This window comes from Zonotrichia leucophrys, chromosome 1 (genome assembly GCF_028769735.1).
Source record: "Zonotrichia leucophrys gambelii isolate GWCS_2022_RI chromosome 1, RI_Zleu_2.0, whole genome shotgun sequence".
NCBI lineage: Eukaryota > Metazoa > Chordata > Aves > Passeriformes > Passerellidae > Zonotrichia > Zonotrichia leucophrys.
The window spans coordinates 101,032,338-101,056,153 of record NC_088169.1 but is presented as its reverse complement, the minus strand read 5'-3'; the positions used below and the strand labels follow the sequence as shown (position 1 = coordinate 101,056,153).

The 23,816-nt window shown below is 54.8% G+C and overlaps 2 protein-coding genes across 2 annotated transcripts in view; both read left to right on the top strand.

Annotated features, from left to right (window-relative positions):
• CLPB (ClpB family mitochondrial disaggregase) overlaps positions 1-15,648 on the top strand; it is a 74,280-nt gene extending 58,632 nt beyond the window's left edge. The window contains exons 8-16 of the mRNA XM_064726004.1: positions 181-258; positions 2,493-2,548; positions 5,693-5,737; positions 8,222-8,383; positions 10,019-10,175; positions 13,017-13,090; positions 13,547-13,666; positions 14,072-14,176; positions 14,949-15,648. Coding sequence (XP_064582074.1) covers positions 181-258; positions 2,493-2,548; positions 5,693-5,737; positions 8,222-8,383; positions 10,019-10,175; positions 13,017-13,090; positions 13,547-13,666; positions 14,072-14,176; positions 14,949-15,200 — 1,049 coding nt within the window. The 3' untranslated portion in view covers positions 15,201-15,648. The remainder of the gene's footprint in view (positions 1-180; positions 259-2,492; positions 2,549-5,692; positions 5,738-8,221; positions 8,384-10,018; positions 10,176-13,016; positions 13,091-13,546; positions 13,667-14,071; positions 14,177-14,948) is intronic.
• A 3,639-nt stretch (positions 15,649-19,287) lies between these two features.
• On the top strand, positions 19,288-23,785 carry PHOX2A (paired like homeobox 2A). Its single transcript, XM_064725979.1, has 3 exons — positions 19,288-19,545; positions 21,266-21,453; positions 22,406-23,785. The coding sequence occupies exons 1-3, from the start codon at positions 19,338-19,340 to the stop codon at positions 22,832-22,834; spliced, it is 825 nt and encodes a 274-aa protein (XP_064582049.1). The 5' UTR covers positions 19,288-19,337; the 3' UTR covers positions 22,835-23,785.
• The last annotated feature ends 31 nt before the right edge of the window (positions 23,786-23,816 follow it).

The window sequence follows — 23,816 nt, the reverse complement described above, 5'->3', positions numbered from 1 at the left end:
GTGTCTCTGGGGCCTTGGCTAGCTAATCAAATTAGAGAGCGCTAATGGCAGGGAGGACTGGGAGTGGGTAGAGAGCAGTAAAACATAGTGTATACTTAGTGATAATTACACTTGCTTTGTGGCATTGATTTATATGCTTCCCCCCTCCTCTTTTTTTGTTTTCATTGTCTTCAAATGCAGCGATTCGGAGGAAGGAAAATGGCTGGTATGATGAGGAGCACCCGCTGGTGTTTCTTTTCTTGGGATCATCTGGAATAGGTAACATTTGGGTTGTGGGGAGGGGGATGGAGAGCCCTGAGGAGAGGGGGTGGAAGCTGTTGCAGGGCTGCAGGGTCTGAATGAAATACCAGTTAAACACACTGTCATCTTTGAGCAGGTCACCCATCCTCCAGCAGGGTGACCCCAGCTGGACACCAGCACACACAGGCACATCCAGCCTCATGCTGAGTTATCCCACAGGACAGCCCCCCTTCCAAGTCTCAAAAAGGAGCAGTTTTCAGAGTAAAAGTATTACTCTAACAACTTTCTGGTGAAAACCCCTCTATTCCAAAGGGAATGGTGGGATAATAGTAGAAATTTGCTGCCTGCAAACTGAATCTCTGCTCATTTGCTCCTGTGGGCACAGATTGCTTTGGAATGACAGGATTTTATTGACACCGATAAGATTTGTCCTCCAGCCCAATCAAATGCCACATGACAGCTGATCAGTTCATGAAATGGTCCAAATGACTTTTAGTTGTGGAAAAAACCCCAACAAAACAGCTTCAAAGTAACTGATCTGTGACATTTGGAATAACCTCAGGGCTTCTCCTGCCTCCACCGCCTCCCAAAGGGCTCCAGAAGGTGCTGATGCTCCAGTGCTGGAGGGGTTAAAGGGGCACAGGTGAGATTTTGCTCCTGCTGCAGAACAGTACCAGGCCAAGCATTAACTACAAATAAGTTGCTATAAAATCAGGATAAAATATTTTTGATACTTCATTGCCCTGCTAGAGCATATCTAAAGATTCAGGGATGTAAATTGTTGGCTCTTCCACTCCCATGAACTCCCCTTCCCTTCCCTTCCCTTCCCTTCCCTTCCCTTCCCTTCCCTTCCCTTCCCTTCCCTTCCCTTCCCTTCCCTTCCCTTCCCTTCCCTTCCCTTCCCTTCCTCCCTTCCTTCCTTCCCTTCCCTTCCCTTCCCTTCCCTTCCCTTCCCTTCCCTTCCCCTTCCCTTCCCCTTTCCTTCCCTTCCCTTCCCTTCCCTTCCCTTCCCTTCCCTTCCCTTCCCTTCCCTTCCCTTCCCTTCTCTCTCATCTCTCTTTTTTCTCTCTTCCTTTTTTATAGGAAGCATAGTTTCTTGCATCCTTGCAGATCAGGAGCTCTGATCCAGCATCATCCAAAGTCAGCAAAGCTCAAACTGAAATCAAATGCAGAATTTTGTCAGAGATTTATCAGGTGGAGCAGAGCACACCCCATGAATTCCTGTATTTGTAGCCCTTTTTTTGGTGATTTATTGATCTGACCCACCAGATCTATTGTCCCTGCAGTGCAGCTGTGGTTAGATATACAATACTCCAGTAAGAATGTACTTTTCTCCCTAATTTCCTTTTAAAAACACGTTTTTTTCCTTTAGAATAGTTATTTCTGTCCCTGCTCGTTTATTTTTCAGTGTGCAAGTAAATCCTACAGGGATTCATGTGCAGTGCACTGCTGACAAGTGTGACCACCCAGAGAATCCATCCTCCAGAGGGGTGACTGGCTTCACCTCAGCTTTGCTGGTCACCCCAGGAGCCAAAGTTGGCCCAATCCTTCCCCTGATCAGCCTGACAAAGCCAGCAGTGTCATACTGGGGGGTAGCAGCAGGGAAAAGAAGTTTTCTGGCATTCATTCTTAATAAAACTGCCTCTTCAATGAAATTTTTCCCCAGATGGATGGGCTGGGAGAACAGGACCTGGCCTGGCATGAGTTGGTACATGTGTTCACCCTCAATAAATGCCTCAGGCCTCTGTAAATGCCTTCCAGGGTGGATTTACTCCATTACTGATTGTTCCTAATGCCAGAATTTTTTTATTGTCATCTTATATAAAGCAAAGAAAAAACACCCCATTTCCTTGAAATTCTTTATTTGGAGATTACAAGGCATTGCACAAGGAACTTGAAATATTGAGGGTAAATATAGCAAGAAATCTGATCTATCCAATACAGCAAAACTCTGATCTATCAACATCTTTTTGTGGAAAAAATCAAGAGCTTTGTTCCCATCATGTGAGAGTCAATTAAAGCTGAGGGAGCCAATGCAGAGATGTCACTGTTCTAATGCATCTGTTCACCCTGCCCAGGCTGGGAACACCACTGAATGTGATCCTGGAGACAAAACAGCAATGCCACTTCCCAAGGAAAATCCATGTATTGGTTGCAGGAAGTGCCAGCCCTGGTGTTAGCAGAGCTGATGGACAGACAGAAGATGGACAGAGCTGGTTTAATGCAAGGGTTTTTTTCTCTCTCCAAAACAGGTAAAACAGAGCTGGCCAAGCAAACAGCCAAGTACATCCATAAGGACATCAAAAAGGTAATGGCTCATCCCAGCTTTGTGCTGGCAGTAAAGGGATGCTGGGAGGGTCATCAGGGGGTTCATTGTGTGGCTGTGCTGTCCTGAGAAAGGGCTTCTTCTGCACTGAGAGGGGCCTGTCAAGGTCATGGAGTCACAGGTCTGGGTTGGAAGGGTGTTTTAAGCTCATCCACCCCCCTGTCAAATGCAGGGACACCTTCCACTAGACCAGGTTGTTCCAAGCCACATCCAAATTGGCCTGGAACATTTCCAGGGATGGAGCAGCCAAGCTTCTCTGTGCAGTCTGTGCCAGGGCCTCACCACCCTCACAGGGAAGAATTTCTTCGATCTTCCCCTGCCCTCTGTCAGTAGCAAGCTGTTCCCCCTTGTCCTGTCATTCCATGCCCTTCTCTTGCAGCCCCTTTAGGCCCTGGAAGGATCTCTAAGGCCTTCTGGGAGCCATCTCTTCTCCAGGCTAAACACCCCCAGCTCTCCCAGCCAATCTCCATGGCCTCCTCTGGGCTCACTCCAACAACTCCACATCCCTGTGATGTTGGGCCCCAGAGTTGGAGGCAGCTCTGCAGGTGGGCTCTCACCTGACCAGAGCAGAGGGGCAAAATCCCCACTTGACCCTGCTGCTCACATGGTTGGGTCAGCCCAGGACACTGTCTATGCTCCTGTCTATACCAGAATATTTGAATTGGAAAAATTTAAATGGATGTAACATTTGTACTTCCTGTTGAATTTTGCTCTAATTTTGACATCCTGTGTTGTGAACATTTTTTTTTACCTCTATTACTAATATCACTGTAAGTTGTTAGAAGGATAAAATTCCAGAAATCTGTTTTCCATGTCCCCACCTCCATCACTTGTCATATCCTGCCAGTGTGGACTGTAGCAATGCAACATTGATTTTCTGCTCAAAACTTTAAGTGCTGAAGTGTTTGGTATCCAGGAGCAGTTTGAATTATTTAGTTTGTTACCCAGTGGTTAGATTTTAGAGAAGTTGGGTTGGAATTATTTCATGGAGGACGTGGTGGCTTTGCAGGAGAACACTTCAGTGGTGTCTGGGGTTTCTATTCCATTCTGTTCTATCCTATTCTATTCTATTCTATTCTATTCTATTCTATTCTATTCTGTTCTGTCCCATCCTATTCCATTCCATTCCATTCCATTCCATTCCATTCCATTCCATTCCATTCCATTCCATTCATTTCTCATCTGTTCCATTCTTTCTATTCTGTTTCTTTCCAGTCTATTCCAATCTATTCCATTCCATTCTGTCAGTTCTATTCCATTACAATTATTTCAGTCCATTCAATTGCAATGTATTCTACTCTTTTCTGTTCTATTCCATTCCAATATTCTATTCTATTCCAGTCAAATCCGTACCATTCCATACCCATCTTTCATTCTGATCTGTTCTGTTCCATTTTATGCCATTCTATTCAATCCCAGTCTTCCATTCCATTCCATTCCAATGGAATTTTCTTCCATTCTTTTCTCCCATTCCATTCTGTTACATTACATGCTCTTCCATGTTTCATTTAAGCCTCTGCCTCCCTGTAAGAGGTCCTTAGCTCTGTCCCACATGGAGCCAGGGAAAAGAAGGAAAGACAAGCAGAGCTGTGCATAGATGAATCCCTCTTCCCCACATCCTCCAGCAGTGAATGGACACACAGTGCAGCAGCACATGTAGAAAGAGCAAACTGGAACCAATGCTATAAAAACAGTTTTTCTGGTTTCTTTTCCTCATGCCTTTATAAATGCCTTCCAGAAGCCATAAATCCTGGATGTAGAGCACCTTCATCCCTTATCCTGCACGTGGAGCTGCTCCATGGCCAGACATCCAATGGGGAAATCAGTTAAACCTTGAGTGTTGTGTTAATTTGATAGCAGCAGGAGTCTGGGATTTATTAGGAATGAACCAGCTCAGCCGTTGGTCCCCTAATGAGGGATGAGGCTCTGATGAGGGGCAGCAATTCACAGGAACTGGTGGATTAAGAAAGGAGAACCTGAAACTGTCCCCCTTTCATTTGCAAAGCAGAGTCAATTTTTTCCATCTTGCTCTGCCCTGGGCAGCTTGTAGATATTTTAATAATTTTCAGGGAAATTTTTGCATGGGAATATTTTGCCCAGAGAACCTTTGGCTGTCCTATCCCTGGGGCTTGGAGCCACTTGGCCCGGTGGAAGGTGTCCCTACCCATGGCAGGGAGGTTGGAATGGGATTATCCTAAAGGTCCATTCCAATCCAAACCATTCTCTGATTCCATTATTTTCCCAGGTAACAAATTACAGGACTAGAGGAAACTGCCTCAAGTTGCAAGGTTAGATATTAGGGAGATTTTTTTCTGCTCAGCTCTGGAAAAGGCTGACCAGGGCAGTGGTGGAGTCCCCATTCCTGAAGGGATCACACATGTGGATGTGTGGATGTGGCACCTGGGGACATGGGTTGGTGGTGGGCTTGGCAGTGCTGAGGGAACAGCTTGGCTCTGTTGTCTCAGAGGGCTTTTCCAGCCCAAAGGGTTCAGGGATTCTGTTCTCTAATTCTGGGATCCCTGTGTGTCTGTGAGTGTGCCATGTCCTCATGTCCAGATGTGATGTGTTCCCAGACATGTTTCATGTCTCCTTCTCCCTCATGGACAGGGGTTATGGCTGGTTGACTATCCCAGAATGATGCTGGGAAGTTGAGGCTTGGCTTCTCCTTGGTCAGCTGGATGAGAGGTCCTTTTCAACTGAAATATTCCTATTTTCAACTGAAATATTCCTATTTCCAACTGAAATATTCCTATTCCCTCCCCCTTCCCTCTCTCTCCCTTCTTTTCCTTTCCCATCTAGGATGTGGATTACAGCTCCATGATCACAACATTCAGTACCTGCAGTGAATCATCAGCTTTTCAGATGCAAAATGGATACTTGGGTGGATGCTATAAATTCTCTAACACTATTCTCTGTTCTAGGTGATCACCCACAAGCCCAGTTCTCCTCAGCTTTATGATTTTTGCTGGATTTTTGTGGAGGGGTGTTGCATTCTTCTTGTGATTGATTTCTAAAAAGCTGAACCACAAAAATATCTATTTTATTTGGAAAATTTCAGCCGTGTCAGTACTGCTCCAGCTCTGGCAGTGAGCAGATTGATCAAATCTCATCCTAAATCTCTTGCAGGGTTTCATCAGACTGGACATGTCGGAGTTCCAGGAGAGGCATGAGGTCAGTAAATGGGCTCTGAAGGGAGCAGCTTCAAAGTTAATCCAGAAAAAATGGGCATTTTGGTGTCTCAAGGTGGGAGCACAGCAGAACAACAGGAGTTGCTACAAGTTGTGCATTAAATTGCAAGTAAATTGCCAGAAAACAACCTTAATTGGGTGTTGTGGTTTAGGCATAGTACTCCCCAGCTCAGTGCTCCCACTGAGACACTCCAAACCAGGAGCCTTTCACTCCCTGCCTCCCCTTGTCCCTCCCCACAGCAGTGGACTGGAGAGGAGAACTGGAGGCTCAGAAGGTAAAGGCCATGGGTTGAGATAACAACAATTTACTGGAAACAGAAATGACATTAGAAAACAAACAAGCAACAATATTAAAAATAAAAGTATGTAAAAGAGAGAGGGAGAGAGAGAGGCTGTCCAAACCCAGCCATGCCCTCCAGCCACTTCATGTATTCCACATCCTTCTGCTGCTCTTATTTGACCAGAAGGAACCCATTCACCCCAGAAGACTCCTTTCCCTCTGCTCCATGACATGAGGTAATACAGAATATCCTCCAGGTCCAAGCCTTGCCCCTCCCTTACTGCAAAAATTAACCCTGTCCTGGCTGGAACAAAGAAATAGAGGCAAATTAGGAGCAGAGACAAAGGAGCAAGAAAAACTTCAACAATATGTGTCCACTGCTGTGAATTCCCTTGGGGTGGAGTCGGCCCTTGGGGAGAGAGCAGCTGAGAAGAGATGGAGGAATCCAGAGGATCATCCTGAAACCCACAGCCTCATGCTGTTATCACCTAACATTGCCCAGGCAGGCACAGCTTATCCCAAACCCCTTATCCCCAAAACAGTGCTAAGTCCTCTCTGTTCTCAGCCTGTTGTCTCTGCCTGGTTAGGAGTAGAATGGCCTTGGGACAACCCGTGCTCCTAAGGACAAGAGCACTCTTCAGATTTTTCGGTCTTCAATATTGTTTATTATTTCTTGTCTACAAAATTGTCTCCCAACCTGACAGAGGTCTGAGCAGCAGGGCAGCCATGGGCACACACTGACCTCCCACTGGGCGGTCGTCTATTTTTATACTAAAAACTACGTATAAGATACTTACCTTTACCTTCCAACACCTTTTACCCTTATTAACAAGTGCAGATTTAATGTGAACCAATCCCAAAGTGCCATCACCACCACCAAAGATGGATGACAAGAAGATGAGGAGAAGGACAAGACACGCCCTAATTCCTCCATCTTGTCTCCTAAAACCCCCCCTGTACCAAAATCCCAAAACCTGTGTTTTTACCCTGTCAATAATCAATTCCTTCACCACTTATCCCCAAGTGATCCTCTCATCCTCATACAGGTGTCACATCCAGTGCAGGGTCAAAATCCAACCACCAAGCACTTCTGGCAACATTCCAGGGTTTCCGAGCCCCCCAGGGGTTATCTCAGCAACTCTGGACATCAGGAGTGATGTGCTGAGTTCCCACAAGTCCAGTGTGGGATCTTTGCCTCAGCCTACCTTCCATGTAGGAAAGGAGGAGAATCCAGCAGAATACAGGACAGTGGTGCCAGGTGCACTGCTCCCATCACAACTTCTGTCCAGTTCTGGTGCCACGGGAGGTCCAAGGTGCCAAGTTTTCTGTGATCCTTGCCAAAGTCACCCCTGGACCTGAGCCCTCCCTTTGGAGAGCTCTGTCTCCCCAAAAAGTAGCAAGGTCCTAGCAATGAGAGTGGTAAAACACTGGCACAGGTTGCCCAGTGAAGCTTTGGCTGCCCCATCCTTGGAAGTGTTCAAGGCCACATTGAATGGGGCTTGAAGCAGCCTGGTGGAGTGGAATGTGTCCCTGTGTATGGCAGTAGGGCTGGCACTACAGGGTCCCTTCCAACCCAAACCATTCCATGATTCTGTGATAACAGGCTGTGACTTTGGATGACACTCAAACATGGGTAGATATAAGATGCACCAAGCCATGTGTCAAAAATTGTCATTTTGCCAAAACTTTCCTGTTGTCAGAAATACTATTCTATATAAACTCCTAAATTTCTAAATGTTTTTTAAAAACACCATGGCAAGAAGTGATTACATAGGAAAAGTATTTTACTTGTGGCTTTGATTCTGCACCAGTACCACCTGCCACGTATAATCCTTTGAATTCCTGCTCTTAAAAGGCTAAAAGGGATGAAAATAGGTCTTGAACATCTCGGACAAGTTGCTCAGACCCTGCATAGCAAAGCAGGGCTGGTGCCTTCCCACCTGACCATGCCTGCTCCTTGGATTCTGCTGGTTTGAGCTCTGGACTGGGAATTGCTTAATCCTTATTTTGCTTAATTGTTGCTTATTGAGCTGATTTTGGGATGCCTGGGGTGCAATAGGTGTCACAAAGAGCATGGAATTTGTTTTGTCAGCAGCAAAGAGTGGTGGTGGCCTGACAAGCTACCAGAATGGCTTCATTCCTACTGTCCACAGATCAGCCTTCACCTTTCCTGTTCCTTCCTCCCAGGTGGCAAAATTCATCGGCTCACCACCCGGCTACGTGGGCCATGAGGAGGGAGGACAGCTCACCAAAAAGCTGAGGCAGTGCCCAAATGCTGTGGTGCTCTTTGATGAGGTGGACAAAGCCCACCCTGATGTGCTCACCATCATGCTGCAGCTGTTTGATGAGGTAAGTCCACGTCAGAGGTTAGAATCAACACAAGGGACATGCAGAAGGGGACAGTGAGGGGTGATAGGGGTGACAGATGGAGGAGTTTGGGTTGGAAGGTACCTTAAAAGCACAAATAGTCCACCCCTCCTGCCATGGGCAGAGCTAGATCAGGTTTCTCTAAGCCACATCCAGTTTGGTCTTGAACACTTCCAGGCATGGGGCAGCCACAGCTTCTCTGGGCAACCTGTGCCAGGGCCTTGGCACCCCCACAGGGAAGAATTTCTTCCCAATATCCCACCTAGTCCTGCCCTCTGGCAGTGTGAAGCCATTCCCCCTTGTCCTGTCACTCCAGGCCCTTGTCCAAAGTCACTCTCCAGCTCTCTGGTTGATTTTGAAGGTCCCAGTCTGTCCTCAGAGGCCACCAAACTCCAGAGCAACATGCTGGAAGATTTTGAAGGGGTTTTTTTTTTGTTGTTTTAAGGATTAATAACACCATTTTTCTTGCATAGATCATCACAGTAGCAGTTCAATGTGAAATCAATTCCTGTACCAGGAACTTGACAGGGCAATAACCCAAATGTTAATCTCAAGCACCCAACAAGGATTTGTGTCATTGTGCTGGATCTCTGCTGTTGGAGATGGATTGAGGAAAGAAACAGCCTGGGGAGATGCTGCTTTTTTCCTTATTTCCCTCTCTTTTTTATATTATTAATCAAGAGCACTGGTGCTTTGGAGGTTCCTGGATTGGTTTGGGGGGCTGAGGGTTGATGTCACACTTCAGCAGTGGTGGTGCTGGGCAGCCCTGGTTTGCCAGGAGATCAATCCCACAGGGATGAGGAGCTCTGCTACTCAGGTCACTCTGTTACAGCCATAACGTGGTTATTTGTGGGCTCTGCCCAGCCCAAACCTGTGCTGAGCTGAGCCTGGGGCTTGTGTCAGACCTAAAACCATCACAGGGAGGTAGGCAGAGGGTCAAAGGCTGGGGAGTTATATATGGGCAGCCACACAGTCATGGAATCATTGAGGGTGGAAAAGCCCCCTGAGACCATAAAGTCTAAGCCTTCCCTCAGCACTGCCAAACCCACCACCAAACCTAAATGCCACATCCACACGGCTTTTAAATCCCTCTAGGAATGGGGACTCCCACACTGCCCTGGGTAGACTGTGCCAAGGCTGGACAACACTTCCAGGGAAGAAATATTTCCTGATACCCAACCTGTTCCATCCCTGGTGCAACTTGAGGCCCTTTGTTCTTGTCTGTCCCTTGTTACCTGGGAGGAGACCAAGACCCCCATCACAGACCTAACTTCCTGTCAGGGAGCTGAGGAGAGCAGGAAGTGCCTCCTTCTCTCCAGGCTGAGCAAGGACATGGACTGCCCAACCCTCCTCCTGGAGGCATCTCCCAGTGTTTCCATCACTTCTGTCCTGGATGGGGCAGGCTGGGACCATGTGCAGGAGAAGTTCCTGCCACTCATGGAGAAACAAGGACTTCTCCAACATCATCCTTGCTTCTTTCCACCTCAATCCTTGGGTATCCCTTGAAAATTAAATTCACTCTGGGGAAAAACAGGAGCCATGTTCTTTTTCCTGGTGTTTTGGCTATGTCCTCCAGCACCTGCTGACAGGGCTGGTGTCATCTTGCTGTTGTTGCAGGGCAGGCTGACAGATGGAAAGGGGAAGACCATTGACTGCAAGGATGCCATCTTCATCATGACCTCCAACGTGGCCAGTGAGGAGATTGCCCAGCACGCGCTGCAGCTCCGGCAGGAGGCCATGGAGATGAGCAAGAAAAGGATTGCAGAAAACTTAGGTACTGGAGCTTCAATCTTCAAACCCCTAAAGAACCTCCCTGCTTCCTAATACAACTTTGGCACCAGCTCAGCCATACCTTGGCAAGGGGCACACCCAGACCCTTCAGTCCCCTCTCCACTGGTCCCAGCTGGTCCTCATGGCTTGGGAGTGCTCCTCTGCCAAAAAGTCAAGAAATCCCAGAAGGGTTTGGGTTGGAGGGGACTTTAAAGACCATCCCATTCCAACCCTCTGCCATGGGCCAGGACACCTTCCACCAGACCAGGTTGCTCCAAGCCCCATCCAACCTGGCCTGAAACACTTCCAGGGAAGTGAGCCCAGGATGAGAAAGGCTGAGAGGTTGGACAGAGCCTTAAAGATGCAGTCTTCCTCTGATAGATACAATGTCAAATAATGAGGATTTCAGAGCAGGTGGGTTGAAACTGGATGGTCTTTAAGGTCCCTCTCAATCCAAACTCTTATGTGATTCCATGATTCTCTTTATCAAATTACCCTTCTCTTTCTTTTGAGACCCTTCCAAATGCTTCCTGCAAAAGACTGTGGCTGGTTCAGGTGCTCATATGAAAGAGGAAAAGTTTTGTTTCCTCTCAGTCCTTCCCAAAAGGACTGAGCTTAGTGAATTTTACTGCACTGTGGAATGGGAGCCCTGGCCTCACATATCAGGCTGCTGGAGAAAAATTTCCTAAAATGTAAATTAGGTAATAAAAGGGGAATAAGGAGAGCAAGGGCAGTCTCTGAGATTGAAAATGAACAACTTGATGTGCAACATCCAGTGCCTTTGCTGGTAACTCTGAGGATATACAGATGGATGGTGATGCTAGCACCAAGGACTGTCCCTTTTAGCCATGTTCGTCACATGGAGAGAGGAAAAGCCTGTTTCCATCAGGTGCTGCTGTGCCTGTGGAGAACCAGGAAACCATGAACAGTGACTGCATCCCTTCTTTTCTCATCAGTTTTTTAAAAACTTACTTTGGGGTTTTTAAGATCCTTTTATGATCTTAATTGTCTGGATGCCACATCTTTCTCAAGGTATCCAGCAGCCTGTGCCATCTCAGATACACCATATTCCTGCATCAGCTCCACAGGAGCAGGAAAAAACATTGGATTTTGTCATCAAATCTATTTTCCAGCTTCTTTCTCCCAGTCTCTTCCTTTTACTTTGGAGAAGTGGCTGTCGACACTGGCTTAATTCAGAATCTTTAAACTTCAATCAGGCTGGGTAAAGGACAGAACACATCATCAACTGAACCTTCCAGAATAACATTTGAAAATGCCACAGTTTCCCTGCTCAGTGAGGAGAGCATTGAATTTTAATTTCTGGGACAGTGCAGCTGCATCAGGAGAGGAGCTGGGGAGGGCATTTGGGCACAGCAGCTGCCCTCAGTTGGGTTTCAAGGAGCTCCTGCCCATTTTCTGAGCTCTCAGTGTGGAGATGCCATGGCAGGAAGTCACTGAAGTGCCTGGCAGGGAGATAAATGGGAAGATAAAGGGAAGGAGCAGATTCTTCAATGGGCTCTGCATCTACCAGTGGCAGGAGCAGATATTACATGTGGGAAGTGGGAATGCTGGTAGCAGTGCTGGCTCCTCTGCCTTTCCAGCTCTCCTCTGCCAAAACACTGGGAGTTATTGGCATCCTTGCCCAAGAGAGAGGGGTTGGAAGTGGATCAGGTGATTCCAGAGCACCTCTTTGGGCATTAGGGGGAACCCCCTCACTCCCTACAGCTGCCTGAACAGAGGATGCGGCCACGTGGGCATCAGTGTGTCCTTCTAGGTAACAAGTGACAGGACAAAAGGAAACTGTCTCAATTTATGCCAGGAGAGGTTTAGGTTGGATATTGGGAAAATTCACTCCCCAGAAGTGTTGTCCAGCCATGGCACAGGCTGCCCTGAGCAGTGGTGGAGTTCCCATCCCTGGAGAATTTAAAAGATGTGTGGATGTGGAATTTGGGAACACAGTTTAGTTGTGGTCTTGGCAGTGCTGGGAATGGTTGGACTTTACGGTCTCAGAGGGCTTCTCCAACCTAAACTACCTCTTGAGAACCCCTTCTGCCCCTTCTGGTGGGGGACAGCAATCTTCATCAAGGCTGCAAAGCCAGGACAGGGTCCCAGCACCCAGCATGGGCCTGTGTGCCCTCCCTGCCTGCCAGGATCCAATCCAGAGCACAGGAATCTCCTCCCTGTGAGCACCCTGGGGTCAAACAGCACATGGAGGCAAATGGGGGTGGAATGGGTGAAGCTGTGGGAAGAACTGGGGTGATGAAGACAAAGAGAAAGACAGCACTGGGAGGAAGAAGGGTGATGCTGCAGCCAAGCATGCAGAGTGTCTGGGAGGCAGGATTTGAGAGCAGCCAGACCCTGGCTCCATCTGCAGTCAGCAGAGGGAAGTATACTGCAGCCTGAGCAGTGCTGCAGGCACCCTGAGCAGGAGTTTGGTGCTTGCTGAAGACACCACAGGCTCAGTTCTCACAGCCCCAGAGGGTCAGTGTGCTCTGTGTGACAGGTCATTGGCTGCTCTGGAGCCCAACTGGGCACTTGAGCTTCCCAAAACCCCTGGGAGCAACTCCTGTGGGCACAGAGCAGGGAGCAGAGGCAGAGCCAGGGCTCTTTGGCCATTCAGGGGAGCCACATCAGCACAGGATGTTCCCCTGGAGCACCACAGCACCAGAACTGCTGTCCAAGTGCAGGGACACCGCAGTGCCAAAGAAAACTGCTGGCACATGTGGAGATCCCAGGTCTGTCCTGCAGCACCTCCCAGAGCCTTCCTTGCCCTCAGCTCATCCGGACAGAGATGGAGCCACTATCCCACTGTCCCTACTGACACACCCCTCCACCTCTCTTGCAGAGGATGTCCAGATGACCGACAAGATCACCATTTCCAAGCAGTTCAAGGAGAAGGTTATTCGCCCCATCTTGAAGGTATGGACAGTGTGCTCATGGCTCAGGTTTCAGGTGTCCTGAGCTTTGGTCCCAGACTCCTTCCCTGTGTTTCTCTACCAGCTATGAGAAAGGGATGTAACCCCACTAAAATGTTAGAGAGGTCAGAGCCCAGCAGAAATAAATACCAGCTTCTTTACTCTTGGAGTGGAGCCATGGTGTAAAGGGGACACAGGCAGGAAGTGCTGCAGTGATTTGGGGGCTCTCTGTTCTCCCAAGGTCAGGAAAGCCTGACTGCAGTGACATCCCCATGATCTTCAGTCTCTTTAAGATGTTTCTGTTGCTGTCCAGCTCCATGGTGTGGGGGTTGGATGGCTCTTGGGAGCTGTGGGAGGTGGGATGATCCCTGGGGAGCTCCTTCTGCAGTGCCACTCTCCCTGCTGTTCCCATCAGGGTCACCATCCCTGTCCCTCCTGACCTCCTCTCTTGTTCTTGCAGGCTCACTTCAGACGGGACGAGTTCTTGGGCAGGATCAATGAAATTGTCTATTTTCTCCCTTTTTGCCACTCAGAGCTCATCCAGCTGGTCAACAAGGAGCTCAATTTTTGGGCAAAAAAGGTAAAAAAACATCAGTGGCTTTAGAGGAGACTTGTCAGAGTAACTTCAGAAGAAATCACTTCTGGAGCACCCGTCTTGGGGTCATCATACAAGCTGTTGAACTTGGGGTGCTGGGGAGAGCTGGGACATCTGGGAGCAGCAGAGATGGTTCCTCTTGGACTGCAGCAGGGATGAGCTCCAGGCTGCCTTCATAGATGTCATTTGTCTAATTGGTCTTTGGACATCTGAGCTCTCTGAGGGCAAAATGGGATTTTGGGGTTCCTTTGTTGTGGAGGAACTGGCCTGGTGGAGCTCAGCCCTTCTCAGCCCCCCAGTGCAGCATCCTCACTGCTCGAGGAGAAGGGTGCCAGCCTTGCTGGGGAACATCCATAATTCTCCTTCCTTTTCCTTCTTCCCCCCTGGCAGGCCAAGGCAAGGCACAACATCACCCTGCAGTGGGACAGGGAGGTCATGGACGTGCTGGCTGATGGCTACAACCTTCACTACGGTGCCCGCTCCATCAAACACGAGGTGAAGGCAAGGGGGAAGCTGGGGTGAAGTTTGTGAAGTCATTTCCAGCCCCACTGCCCAGGGAGAGCCAGAATTGGAAAGGCATCAAAAGAGAGATGGAGTCATGGAGCAAATCCAGAGGATGTCATGGAGATGCTCTGAGGGCTGGAGCCCCTCTGGTGTGGAGACAGGCTGGGAGAGCTGGGAGTGTTCATACTGAGCAAGAGAAGGCTCTGGGGAGACTTTAGAGACCCTGCCAGTGCCTTAAAGGGCTCCAAGACAGCTGGAGAGGGACTTTGTACAAGGGTCTGGAGTAATAAATTAAGGGAAAATGGCTTCAAACTGGAAGAGGGCAGGGTTAGATGGGATATTGGGAAGAAATTCTTCCCTGTGAGGGTGGGGAGGCCCTGATACAGATTGCCCAGAGAAGCTGTGGCAGCCTCATCCCTGAAGTGTTCAAGGCAAGGTTGGGCGTGGCTTGGAGCAAGCTGGTCTGTGGAAGCTGTTCCTGCCCATGGAAGGGGGGTGTGGAATGTTAATGAACTTTAAAAAGTCCTTTTTATCCCAAACCCTTCCATGATTTCATGACTGTGTGGGTCTGACTGTCCTCATCCCTGGGGAGATGTCTGTGGTCTCGTGGAGGAAGGGGCACACCCACACTCCAGAGACAGGGAATCAGTGGGATGAAGAAGAGTTTGCATGATTTTGCACTGCCTGAGGGTGGGGAGGAGCTGGCCATCTCCATGGGAGACTCTCCACAGGGATTCCCTGACGGAATCTGTCTGTCCCTCAGGTGGAGCGGCGCGTGGTGAACCAGCTGGCAGCTGCCTACGAGCAGGACCTGCTGCCACGGGGCTGCACCCTCAGGATCATCGTGGAGGACTCGGACAAGCAGCTGCTGAAAACCACAGAGGGATCTTCCCCCAGCACAGAGAAATGCAAGGTGCCGACCCTGCGGCTGGAGATTGTGGAGAAGGACCGCAAGGCCCGGAAACTGGAGATCCAGGCGCCGCTGAACCCCAAAAACATCACTTACTTCTTGTGAGTGCTGGCCACTCCCAGTGACAGTAAAACACCCCGGGAGCTGGAGCGAGGGGCCAGAGAGGGCAGAGCCACAGCCCTGCCACGCTGGGCACGGACACAGACACGGATACGGACATGGACATGGATACGGGCAGGAGCTGCCTGGGGTGGGCATGGAGAGCTCCGGGGGTGCAGCTGTGTGTGACAAGGGGCCCTGGTGCCATCCAGGGATGGGGCAGTGGATGGTCCTGGGCTTTCACAGGGTGCTGGAGTTTTTTAAGGAAGGGAGAAGCAAACTGCGGACCATGCGGGGGCTGGGATAAATTTGTCATTCCCATGGGAGGGGGCTTGCTGGGTCAGCTGGGCTGGCAAGGTGAGGAATGGGAACTGAGTGAGGATAAAAGCCACCAGGCACTTGCTCTGTATTGTCCCCATTTCTTTGTGGCAATAAACATGCTATGTGCATACAACCCTTTGTGTCCCCACAAGGAGCAGCTGTTGACATCACCACACTCATCCCAGGGCACTCCTGGGTTTCCTGCTCATCACCAGGAGCCAGGAATGTCACCAAGAGTGGGGAATACCACTGGGAGCTGGGACCCACTGTCACATCTCACCAGCCCAGCCAGGCTGGGTGCAAACCCCTGGCTGAATCTTTTTTGGATGACCTTCTTCCAGGAAATATTTAATATCTCAAGTGGAACTGAGCTGTCCAAGTTGTCCCCTTGTCCCATGGGGGCTCCTTCAGGGAGCTGCTCATGTGGAACAGGAGACATGGTTACTAGTGGGGCTACCCCAGACAGGGTTTCAAAGAGTAGAGCATGAAATACATACGGAAATGGAATCCTCCCAGGATTAATGAGCCCCAAGCCACTGTCCCTGGGATACAGATAGGATCCCCATCCCACTGCTACCCCTACCCTGATGTCCCCTGGAGGGTTGGTTCTGGAGCTGGTTCCTGTCTTCCAGGGATACAAGGAGCATTGGTGGGGGATTCCTTGAACCTCTTTCCTATCCCAGTAGCTTTTTTCATGGCTTAATGCCATGGGCTGGAGCAGGATCCCATCCCTGGAGGGTTTAGAAGTGTCACCAGGCTCTTCTGGATCCTCCTAAGGTCAGATCCAGTTCCAGAGGTGCACACGGTGTGCAGTGAGCTCTGCATGTGTGTGCATGGCAGCACAGAGGTGTAACATGTACCTGTGCATGGGTGGGCACCTCTGGGCACAGCTGTTCTCTGGCTGTGCCCTCAGGTGTGCCCTGCCCTGCTGTGCTGTGTCACACCCTGTCACACCGTGCTGTGCCATCAATCACACTGTGCCGTGTCATGCTGTGCCAGGTCACACTCTGTCATGCCAAGTCACAGCACCCTATTCCAGGCTGTGCCAGTACACACTGTGCCACCCTCCAACATCCACATCCCACCATGCCAAGCCATGCCAGCCCCATGGATCGTAGCCCCACAGGCAGGAGCCGCATGGGCTCTCCACAGCCCTTTGAGGTGCTTTTCTTGGTGCCAGTACAGTAAATGGGCTTCCACTGCCAGGAAGAGTGCCTGGGAACACGGGATCTGGGAGAAGAATCCTCTTTGGCTGTGCCAGACCCATTCAGTTCCCCACATCTGAACCTCAGGCTGGCACCCAATCCAGGCAGGGCTCAGGGTGGGGGCTCAGGACACTCTGGAGCACCCCAGCTTTGTCCCAGAACAGTGGCAGTGGGCAGAGGCCTCCAGCACCGCTGGGGGCAGCTGTGGGGCTGGGGACCCACCAGGACCTCCTGACACATCATCTGGGGCACTCCATGGGGCGATGAAGGCTGGAGAGTGTGTGGGCAGTGATGAGGTGTGTGCTGTCATCCCAACCGAGCTGGGGCTAGAGCTGGGGGAGTTTGGAGTGTGACCAGAGGGGATCTTGTGGAGGGGTCCCATCAGAGCATGGGATCCACCAGAAGGAGTCCACCCACCAGAGGGGTCCCATTCAGGGAGTGCCATTGCAAGGAGACCCCCATCAGACAGGGGTCCCATCAGGACAGTTCCTTTGGAGCCGTTCTACCATAAAGGATCCCGTTGGTGAGGATCCCATCAGCCCCCCTGACCAGCTCTGGGGGGACCCCGACCCACCAGGCACACGGACATGTTTCCAAGCAGCTCCCAGCTCACGATGGGATGGAGGGATGGGGGTCCCTGTCGCCATCCCCACCACTGTGCTCTGCCCTCCCCGCTCCCGGTGCTGCCCCTTCCGGGAGCAGGAGGCGCCAGCCCTTACCCACCCGCACAGGGCAGCACCGGGGACACTGCCAGCACCCGTGTCCCTGCATCCCCCACAGCCCGCAGGGATCACCCCCATCCCACGGGAGCCGCGGCTCTACCCCCGGCTGCGTCCCATCCCCTCCATGTTCCCCTGCCTCTGCTCTCCCCCTACATCTCCCCCCTCCTCCTCCTCCTCCTCCTCGCCCTCCCGGCTCTGCCCGTCTCTGGGTAGCACCAGCAGCTCCTTGCGTGGCAGATTGCTGCCTAATTAGTTTAGAGGGAAAACTTAATTGAATTAACTTTTCACAGCTCCAGCAGCCCGACAGTGGGGCCTCGCTCCGCGCCAGCCCCACGCCCTGATCGAATTAACTTGTTTAGCAAGCTGCCCGCTCCGGCCGCGCAGCTGGGCAGGGCGGGGGGGGGCCCGCCGGCACCCACCGGGGCCGGGGGCTCGGCCGGGGGAGCGCAGACCGAGAAGGACGGCGGGGGAAGCGGGGCTGTTCCCGGGGAACGGAATCCAGCAGGGAGCGGGACCCTTTGTGGCTTGAGATGGGGGCAGAGCACAGGACGGGCATGGAGCGGGGCACGGGCCAGGAGACAGGGCGGGAGATGGGGCAAACGTGGGGCAGGACACAAGATCGGATATGGGGCAAAACACAGGGCAAGAGACAGGGCGGGATGCACGGCAGGAAACGGGGAAGAACACGAATTAGGACAAGAATATCGGGGAGAAGGTGGGACAGGATGCGGGGCTGGATACAGGGCAGGACATGGGGCAGGACAGATTTGGAGCGATCCCACAGGACCCGGCCAGAGTCCGTTCTTCCCCCACCCCCCTGCTCCCCTGGGGGACCCAAAGCCCTTCATTGGGCACAATTAGACTTTTAAATCCTCTTTAGTGAAAGTGTTTGTCTTGAAAATGTCCCAAATCCCGCCAAATCCTCCCGCATCCCCCCTCCCCACCCGCCCCTCCGGTGCCGCTGAAAGGGGCGAGAGCCTTTGCCTCGGTCCCGGCAGGGGGCCGGGGGGATGGGGGCTTTGAAATTCATCCGGCTGAAAACTGGGGAGGGGGATTGCAAAGGCCAGAGCCCCCCGAGGAGAGAGGGGTGGGGCTGAGGGCCCCTCCAAAGCCGCCGGCTCCCCCTGCACCCAGGGATGCTGGAGGGCACCCGGGGACAGGGCGTGGTGCCGTTGTTTGCCCTCCTGCCCCTGGGATGTCAGCCCCACAGGCATGGCATGGCATGGCATGGCATGGCATGGCATGGCATGGCATGGCATGGCATGGCATGGCATGGCGACAAGGAGGAGGGAGATGGGGATCAGGATGGAGACGCACACAGGATGGGATAGGGATGGGCACAGGGACAAGACCGAGGACGGGGATGGGATAGGGATGGGATGGGATGGGATGGGATGGGATGGGATGGGATGGGATGGGATGGGATGGGATGGGATGGGATGGGATGGGATGGGATGGGATGGGGATAGGATGGCGATGGCGCTGGGGACAGGGATGACACAGAAGGATGGGACACGGGGGAAGATCCAAGCGCCGGTCCCAGGGCAGGCCCGCCGAGCGCTGCTCCGGGGGTGCCCAGGGGCCGCTGCGCCCCCGCCCGCCCCCAGCCCCAGCAGCGGCCGCCGGAGCCGCTCCGAGGCGGGGGGTGCTGCGCCCACGAAGGGTTAAGGGGGGCGGGGGGCTGAGGGGAGGGGGGTGTCGGCTCCGCCCGCTCCCGCCGTCCCCGGGAGATATTGTCATGCAAAAGCCCCCGGCGAGCGCAGCCTTTGTCCGCGCTCCCCCCGCCGGTATATTAACGGGCCGGGGCGGCGGCGGTGGCGGGGGCGGGCGGGGGCCCGGCGGGCAGGAGGCGGCGGGGACGGGCGGGCGGCAGCCGGGGCCGCACCGGGCTCGCCATGGACTACTCCTACCTCAACTCCTACGAGTCCTGCGTGGCAGCCATGGAGGCGAGCTACGAGTTCAGCCCCTGCAGCCAGGCGGGCTCCTTCCAGTACAGCCCCATGCGGGGGGGCTTCGGGCCTGCGCCCGCCTGCGCCCCCCTCGCCTCCGCCAGCTGCGCCCTGGGCGCCCTCCGCGACCACCAGCCCTCGCCCTACTCGGCAGGTAAGGGACGGGGACCCGCCGGGAGCCACCGCGGGCAGCCCCGGGACGGGCGTCAGGGAGCGGCCGCGCCGTCGGGGCTGGCCGGGATCGGACCGGCGGGGACCGGGGCCACCGGGGCTCGGACCGGGGGCTGCCGGGGATGTCGGGGCTCGGTGCCATCGCTTGCCTGAGCCGTCCGTCTCCTGTACCGTCCGTGTTCGATGCCGTCGGTGCCGGTGCTTGGGGCTCCCGGAGCCGCCGCTGCCCTGCGCTGTCAGAACTCGATGCCGACGGTGCCCGTACCTGCCGGTCCCCGGCAGCGCCGGTGCCCGATCCCACCGATTCCCGCTCCCGTTGTGTCCAGTACCGGCAGCGCTCGGTGCTGTCGGCGCCGATACCATCGGTTCCCGGTGCCGGCAGTGCCCGTTCCCTCCCGTTCCCGGTGCCGCTGGTGCCCGGCACTGTCAGGATTCGTAACCATCGGTACCCGGCACTGCTGGCAACCGATATCATCGGTTCCCGGTGACCCCAGTGCCCAACACCATTAGTGCCCGATGCCGCCGGTCCCGGCAACTGTCTGTTCCCGGTACCGCCGGTGCCCGTTCCTGCGAGTTCCCGGTACTGTCGGTTCTCGGTACCGCCAGTGCGCGCTGCCGCTGGTGCCCGATGCTGCCCGTCCCCGTTGCCGCCGGTGCTCGGCATTTCATGCTCGGTGCCGTCGGTAGCGGCTGCTGTCGGTCCTCGGTGCAGTCAGTTCCCCATGACATCGATTCCCGGTGCTGTGCATTCCCAGCACTGTTGGCCCTCGGTCCCACCGGTTCCCGGTGCTGCCGGTGCTCGAAGCCCGGGCTGGCCCTGCCCCGCTCGGTCCCTCTCGTGCCCCGTCCCGGCTCTCCCCGCTCGCCTCCGCCACTGGGAATGAGCCCTCCCAAGCACCGCCGCGGATCCGCGGGGATCCCCGGGGCTGTTGCTGCCCCAGAGCGGGGCTGGGGAAGGTCCTCGCCCCTGCAAACCCCCTCCCCGCTCCGCATTCGTTGCATCGCGGAGGCACTGAGTGTGGTTCCGCCGATAACGAAGGAGCTGCTGGTTGGTACCGGCCCCGCACTGCCCTGCCAGCCCTGCTCCCGCCCCGGGACCCCGCGTCCCCCCGAACGAACGAACGGGGCCGGGGCTGCAGCGGGGGGCAGCGATCCAGCCCTGCCCTCGCCCTTCCCGCCCTGCCCGCGGGATCCTGCCCGGCTCATCGTGCCCGGTTCACCGTGCCCGGTCCATGCCCTGAGTCATCCTGCCCGCTCTGCCCCTTCTCGGTTCACCCCAACCCAGTTTGTCCTTCCTGGTTCATCCTTTGCCGACTCCTCTGCCCAGGGCATCCCTCTGCCCGTTTATGTATTCCCCGTCTATTTCTTCCTATGCGATCCTTGCCCAATCCTTCTCTGCCCTTTCCTTCCCTTCCCGGTTCATCCCTACCCAGTTCATCCTTCCCGACTCATTTATCCCCGGCCAGTGTCCCCTGCCCAGTCCATTCCTTCCGGTCCATTCCTTCCCTGTTCATCCTTGCCCGGTTCATCCCTGTCTGATCCAACCCTGCCCCATCCATCCCTGCCCAGTGTCTCCTGCCTGGTGCATCCCTTCTCGCTCCATCCCTTTCCTGGTCCATCCCTGCCTGATGCCCCCTGCCCAGGTGTCCCCCAGTGTCCACCACAGCCCTCCCGGCTCTATTGACTCCCCGTTTCTTCCCCAGTTCCCTACAAATTCTTCTCGGACCCGTCTGGGATCAACGAGAAGCGGAAGCAGCGGCGGATCCGCACGACGTTCACCAGCTCGCAGCTGAAGGAGCTGGAGCGGGTCTTTGCCGAGACTCACTACCCCGACATCTACACCCGAGAGGAGCTGGCGCTCAAGATCGACCTCACCGAGGCGCGGGTGCAGGTCAGCCCCGGGGAGGGGAGGGGGCTGGGGATGGGCGTGGGAGGCTCCAATCCCGCTGGAGCAGGGACCCCGACCGTGGGATGGTGCTGCTCTGCTCCCTGCACTGGCGGGGCGGCAGGCAGGGACTCGGCCTCGGCACTGCCGCAGTCGGGGACACGCTGCTGGACATGCTGCTGTCACCTTGCTCTGCTGGAGCTCGGGGGCACAGCCTGAGCTGTGGGCATTGGTGCCACAGCGCCGTCAGTGTCATCAATGATTTAGGGCTGTCCCAAACACCTTGGGGTTGCTGAGAGTCCCGGAAGGACAGAGTGGCCCTTGTGGGTGCAGTGTCCCCTGTGTCAGTGCAGATTCTTCCTGGAGGAGTTGGGACAGACACAGAGCCCCCCTGTAGGTGCAGATCCTCCTGTGTGAGTGCAGATACACTCTGCACACCCTGTGCCAGTGCAGACCCGCCTTTGTGGGGTCCTTCTGCGTGGGATCCCCCCCGTGTCAGTGAATATCCCCCTGTGTGGCTTCAGACCCCCTCGGGGAGCACAGAACATCTGTCCCCATAGGGATGTAGGGCCCGTAGGAGTGGGGGTCCTGGTCCCTCCCTCCAGGGGGATGTGGGAAGTGTGGACTCCCCTGCTGGCACCAGGGGAGCCGGGGCTGTGGGCTGTGGGCTCTGGCCGCACCCGGGGCAGGTGTGGGTGCAGTGTGGTGATGTCCCCTCCCCATGTCCCTGTCCTGCCAACACCGGAGCGCACGCCAGCAGTGCCTGGCCCCAGCCTCACAAATCTGCATTATTGTGGATATATGGATCCCTCTGGAGATGTGGAAGACATTTTCCCCGAGGGAATGCAGGGTTGTGAAGCCCACCCCCGAGCATGGGAGGGCTGCCTGCACTCACAGGCTCCCCGGAGCCCCAGGGACCATGGCAAGGGGTGCTCCCACCCCCTCCATCCCCCTCCAGGTGTGGTTCCAGAACCGTCGAGCCAAATTCCGCAAGCAGGAGCGCGCCGCCAACGCCAAGGGTGCCAGCGGCACCGGCAGCAGCGGGAAGAAGTCGGAGCCCCGCTCCTCCTCCGAAGACGACGAATCCAAGGAGTCCAACTGCAGCCCGACCCCCGACAGCACGGCCTCGCTGCCTGCCGCCGCTCTCGGCAGTCCCGGCGGCAGCCTGAGCCCCAGCCCCGGCGCGGGGGCGCCCCTGGGACCCGGCCATGCCCCCCAGCCCCTCAAGGCGCCGCTCTGGGCGGGGGTGGGGGGCGGCAGCGGAGCCCCCAACACGGCCGAGCTGCTGAAGGCCTGGCAGCCCACCGAGGCTGTGCCGGGACCCTTCTCCGGCGTCCTCTCCTCCTTCCATCGGAAACCGAACGGCATCAAGACAAACCTCTTCTGATCGCCGAGCCACCGGATCCGCCTGCCCCCCGAACCCCCTCGGCCCCCGCCCTGCCCCCTGCGCCCACCGCCCCCAGCACGGAGCCACCGCGCCGCTCCAGCGAGCGGGGACAGGGAGCGGGACCGGCCCTGCCCCTCCCGGACCCTGCGTGAGTGGGGGCAGCTCCCGGCGACACCCGTGGGTGCTGCGGGACCGCGGGGGCGCCAGGCGGGGACAGCAGCCCATGCTCAGCCAGAGTGGCCCTGGCAGAGCCTGCGGGTGGGGGCAGATGTGGGGCTCCCACAGCGCTGCGGGTGCTCCAGCAGAGCCCCCTCGATGGTCGGTGCCGCCGGGCTGGGGGCAGGATGCACTTTATGGGGGGTTCTGGGCTCACCGGGGTGGGCAGCGCCCGGCACTCCGCTAGGGAGACGGCCCTTGGTGCGGGGAGGAGCTGATTCCACCCAGATCCCGCCTGCTGGCATGGATAACCCCGGCAGGGAAGCGGTCACCCACCCCACCCCGAGGGCTGTGGGCAGCAAATGCGGGGCTGGGAGGTTCAGCGCTCTCCTGTATCGCTGCAGGCGCTGCCAGGGGGGACAGGGAGCCAGAACTGCCGGGGTGAGGTGCCCCCCTCGGGAGGGTGATGTGGGATGGAGCCCTGGAACAGCCAGTGGGATGGAACCCTGGCTGTGGGATGGAGCCCTGGCACAGCCAGTGGGATGTCTGGGAGCAGCCAGCACCCCTTGTCAGCAGCAGGGTGGGTGCTCCCACTGAAGCTGGCACCCCCCACACCCCCCAAAAGTTCCCGAGTCGGCGGTGGTGCTGGGGGTGCCCAGCCACCCACGACACCCTGCTGCTGTGCTGGTGGGTTTTTTGTGGCATGGTGAGGATGCTGGCAGCCCATCCATGGATCCCTGTCCCCCCTGTATCCCTCCCAGCTCCCCCGAGGTGGGTTCCCCACTTTTCTTTCGTTTCTTGGTTTGTTTTTTTTTTTTAAACCATT